General features: G+C 44.5%; 2 protein-coding genes across 2 annotated transcripts; both read left to right on the top strand.

Moving 5' to 3' along the window:
- Positions 1 to 1,921: 1,921 nt before the first annotated feature.
- On the top strand, positions 1,922 to 2,430 carry EURHEDRAFT_468401 (eukaryotic translation initiation factor 5A; the record flags this gene model as incomplete). The annotated part of the gene is made up of 3 exons (XM_040785260.1): positions 1,922 to 2,128; positions 2,190 to 2,316; positions 2,372 to 2,430. Coding segments are annotated over 3 exons (393 nt in total), but the record flags the coding sequence as incomplete, so codon positions are not given.
- Positions 2,431 to 3,400: 970 nt separating this feature from the next.
- EURHEDRAFT_417969 (uncharacterized protein) lies at positions 3,401 to 5,023 on the top strand (the record flags this gene model as incomplete). Its single annotated transcript, XM_040783323.1, has 7 exons — positions 3,401 to 3,578; positions 3,641 to 3,820; positions 3,869 to 4,110; positions 4,162 to 4,258; positions 4,312 to 4,513; positions 4,562 to 4,783; positions 4,833 to 5,023. Coding segments are annotated over exons 1-7 (1,209 nt in total), but the record flags the coding sequence as incomplete, so codon positions are not given.

The following is a 5,023-nucleotide window of genomic DNA, read 5'->3' as shown; positions in this document are numbered from 1 at the left end:
GCTAATGTTAGTGGGTCATGTGATTTAGCGGGACTCGGTAAGGGGGCTCCGGGGCCCTCCGAGCGCTAAAGCGGGGCCCTCCGACCTACGACCTCAAAACATGGTATTGTAAGTGCCGGAAGCCGCTAAATGAGTCATGTGACTTACTAGCGCGGCACCGCACCTCTAGAACGATGCCACCCGACCTGTAACCTGAGGATACGCTCTGCCGGGTTGGCGGTCTACCATGGTACGGATTTATGCTGTGCAGTTATGCAGTTATGCACTGCAAGATAAGCCAATCACATCTGGCTGAGCCGCTATCAAGCTAGATCGGCCGAGGTCCATAACAGATAGTTAACACTCACCTGTGATAATGTAAGCATAAGGGGGAAAAAAAATTTACGTATAATGGAAAGCTTATTACCTTCAATCGCTCGCTCGGTGGAAACATACAGTCCAGGACTTGCTGCCTCGCTAGTGGTCACCACCCAACCAGATGACATGTAGCTCATAGGGCAGGCAAGGCTGACTTTGGCCAACACATTCCCATTAGTATAACCGCATAACCTGGTTTCCCTCCAAAAAGCTCTGCATCAAAGACCTCATATCCTTTGCCCGATGGGAATCCCTGGGTCTTCCATGTTCCTCCTGGCTCTTGCCATGCGAGTCCTGCTCCGCGCCTGCCATTCTCCAATCTTGATCCATCTGACCAGATTGCTGGTCCAGGAGAGAGAGATTGCGCTGCTGCTAGGGCCTCTGGACCTGGTAGTACCTCTATTTTACCTGGGAACTGACTACTGGTTGTCTGTATCGTGCTTTCAAAGCCCTCGGTTGGGTCCCCTGGTAGGATATTGGCTAGTCGTCGAGCTAGATGTTGCCACAGGGACCATGGGCCCGGGTTGCTGCTGTCAGCTCATCTCTGGTTCCCTGCGGTCTGCTCCCTGGGCTGGGCGTGTTGCTCCCCTTCTCGGAAGCTCACTGGGAGGATCTTCTTAGCTGGGTGGTTTTCTGGTAAGCTGAGTAGTCGGGTAGTATATCTCAATTTTTGGACCTCTAATAGGGCCTCTGCTGGTGTTAGGCCTGCTTCACGAACTAGTGGCCCTACAGGAGTTGATATTAACATCCCAGTGATAGCACGGGCCTGTCGATTTATCATCAGCTGTATGCCCGCTAGCCGATCCTTCTGGCCCTGCCACCAGAGATCTGCTCCATATAGAGCTACTGGTTGCACTGCTGCCGCTTGGGCCTGGCGAGCTAACCCTGGGGCGAGTCCGTGACTCTGGCATAGGCGTTGTACTCTGTTTTCTGCAGCCCGTGCCTTGCGCATACAGGTCTGATAGTGGGCTTTGAGATTCAGCCCAGAATCAAGCCAGACACCAAGCCATCGTGTTGCCTCCAGATTGGAGGGCACGCAGTGGCCATCTACTTTCACTCGTGCTCGCTTAATCTGATCTTGCATTGAGGTAAACTAGCGAGAATTATGCTATTGCGGATGCGGATTTGCCGCAGCCTAAGTGGAGGTATGAGACTTCTCTGTTGAGAGCTAGCCAGCGCTGAGGGTTCACGGTGCGGCTCAATGAATCGGATCTCATGGACGTGGTGTAATTAGCTGAGTAGCTCCACTATTTATGTATGGGTGGGATTCTACGTATATGTAACTATCACAATAGTTAACTATCCTGCATTTCCAATTTCTAAACTTTTGTTTCAGCTCCATAATCATACTTCCTCTCTCTTCCCACGGCTGACCCTCAAATATTTGTGCCCCATTATCTTTTACCCTTTCAACACCGAAATACCAGAATGTTTGATGACGGAGTACGTACACTTCTATCAAGCACTTAAAGCCACTCCATTAATAAAAAAAATAAAATAAAATAAAGAAAAATACAGAGCTTCAATTTTGGTGATGCCAAGGCTTTGACTCACAAAATTGTCTTCCGATCTAAGGAAAAATGGTCACGTTGTAATCAAGGGCAATCCGTGCAAAATTGTCGATATGTCCTCCTCGAGGACTGGCAAGCACGGACAATCTAAAACTCATATTAATGGGGTTAATATCTTCACAGGCAAAAAATTTGAAGATATTTTTATTCAGAGCCAAACTGTCGATGTCCCAATTGTTCGGAGAAATGAATATAAGCTGGTTTGTCTTCATCCTTTGATAAGGCCCATACAACAGTTATGTATACTGATAGATTTCCTAGGACGGATCTCATGATGGATATCTTGTGTTGAGAGATATTGATGGCAATACCAAAACTGATATTGCTATACCTGAAGATGATACGGGTGTTACTATTATGAACTATCTTGATAGTGGTGATGCTTGCAGTATGTTATTTAAAATCTCTTATCCCCTGGGAACCTGCTAAATGGCTGTCTCTAGAAATTACCGTTCTCGAAGCTCTGAATGAACAAGCATGTATTGAGACCAAGGACGCATAAAACATGAAACCCGGTTTCATACTTCTTGAATGAAGAGAATGATATGCCACGATTGAGACGGATGCGTTGGCCAGGGTTGGAAATTCCAATCGTGGTCTAGGATTTCTGCCTATTCATATTGAGAATACGTTTTATAAATTTTAAAGCAATTATCGTGGATTTCCTGATGGGATAGATGTCCCTTCTGCTCTACCGTTGATCAACTTGCACCATGGTCCCCAATCCATTAATTCTTGTTCTGAACCTGCTTGCTCATCCGTTGAATACTATGGCCACATCGGTAAAGAGAAAAGGGCACAGGAGCCATCAGAGTAGCAATACAAGAGGTTTCATTGAGGAACGAAAGAACGGATGTCGGATTGGGTAGCTTTATATACATGTGTACGCCGTGCAGGGTAGATATCTGATGAAAGTCGAGGTGGATCAATAGCTGGTCCGATTACCGAGGCCGACAGATCCCTCATATACGGACACACACACTCGTTTAGATAGCCAAGCACTCATTCTACCACCTATGGTGTCTATAGATATCAATGTCACCCTCCGTGTAATCTAAATTTCCTCTTCATAAATAGCCTCGTGCAGTCCGGATAATCGACTCCCCGACTTCCCCAACTCGGAGTTAGCCGCCTTGTTGGTTTATCCGTTTCAATATCCTATTGGAAATCCACCGATCATCCCCCTTACTAACCATATCGCTTATGCGACAGGCACAGTCTGATAATATTTTCAAGATAACAGACAAATGAAGGCGGTTGGCTGCTGTCTCTTAGTCTTGTAACTGGTAATTGTAACGGCTTGACTCAGCACCTTTATCAGCAAACACCATCAACACGGGTGTACGCAGCCCACGCGAGCTTTCAAATAAGCTCATGTGAGATGAACCAGTAGCACGTGACTGCCAATATCATTATTAAGCAAGGACGGCTCGCATGACCTTTAAAATATCATACAGATACACCTGTAATTCATTTTCCATGATTACCTCTCACTGCTCATAATATTCCGAACGATTTAAGCAATTCACAAGTGGGTTAATATCAATTTCATCATATTACCAATTTTACATCAAGATGGACGTTAATAATTCTACCATTGACATGAATGAGCTTTCTGGACTGGATCTCGATGCTGAAGCGGATATTGAGGTGAGAAACAACTCCATAATTAGCTAAGTGGTATTTAACTGCTTACTAACTACTTGATACAGGAACTGAAACCAGCTATACCAATTCCACTTACTAGTGCTAAAGGACCTGGCCTTACAACGCTCAAAATTGAGTATAATGATGACCTACCAGAGTATCCAACAAGTCATATTGATGGATATTCATATGTTGTTGCATCAAGAGGGCGATCACAGCTTGAAATGGAGCAACTTGCACATGACGTGAGTGACCATAATGTATTTTATGACCAATTGCTAAGTATACATTAGATCCAATATGCAAAACGACTGCAATATGGACAGAAACGACCAGTCTATTGCCCTTTTTTTAGATGCCATGTCAAAAAATGGACCTGGAAATGCTCTGGAATCTATGCATGTGAATTTCTGAACTCATTCCTTCAATCCCGTCATCATACCTTTGTTGATGATGTTATTTGGCAAGAAATCCAAAAGTCTCAAAAGGATATTCAGCTCTTAGAGTCTGACCTTGGCAGACGGAATGCATACAGGTACCCAACTGCTTCTTAACTGGCTACAGACTGGTTACTAACTGCTTTTAGCTACTATCGATCCAAAGTTGCTTTCTTTGAGAAAGGCCTTGCCTGTATTGACCAACACCCTTCTTGTAAACCAGTTTTCAAGAGATACAGCCAAATGGTTGGTTTGAAATATCTCATAGGTGTTTATCAGGCGGTTTCTAACTATTTCAGAATGTTCATGGCGAATATGATCCTTATATTGGCTGTATAAATGAATCGTATGGTGTCTTGACAAAACATCATAGAGGAGCAATTCAAGGCCATACAGTGATTAACTTGCAGTTTCTTGAAGATCTCTTTAATAAAGAGATTATACCAGCGACTGAAGAGTGTGGTGTTTTTGAATCATTGTCATCCCGACGAAAATACTGTGGTAGGTACTTATCAGCCACTTGGCAACTGGTCACTAACTGCTTCAAAGGCCGGGATCATCCTCAAGGATCAGGTCGATTGCAACATACACCTTGTGATGTTATCTTCAATGCTCTAGTCCCAGTTGATATAGGCCAATGCCCATATATATTATTCACATCACATGGTGTGCATAAACACCCACCACCACCCCCAACCAAAGCACCAGAGCGGATCTTACAGGGAGTGAAAAGGATCATACAGCAGATCCGTGATCCAAGTTTAACCACTGGTAAGTACTTCATAAGTGCCTCTTAACCATTTGCTAAACAGTCATTCAGCACAATTCCTGCGAAATCCACAGCTAGAGGCCTTTTGTCAGCAGCATAATGCTTCTACATTGACAGAAATCCACTCAAGCTTCTGTAATAAAGATCGAATTGCAGCAATTATCCAAAAACAGCGCCTGCTTTCATATCCAAGCGGGCAGGATGTCAATGGTCTCATTTTCCTTGAAAACACTGATCAACAT

Source organism: Aspergillus ruber (assembly GCF_000600275.1).
Source record: "Aspergillus ruber CBS 135680 unplaced genomic scaffold scaffold00088, whole genome shotgun sequence".
NCBI classification, from domain to species: Eukaryota; Fungi; Ascomycota; class Eurotiomycetes; order Eurotiales; family Aspergillaceae; genus Aspergillus; species Aspergillus ruber.
This window is presented reverse-complemented; position numbering and strand designations above follow the sequence as displayed.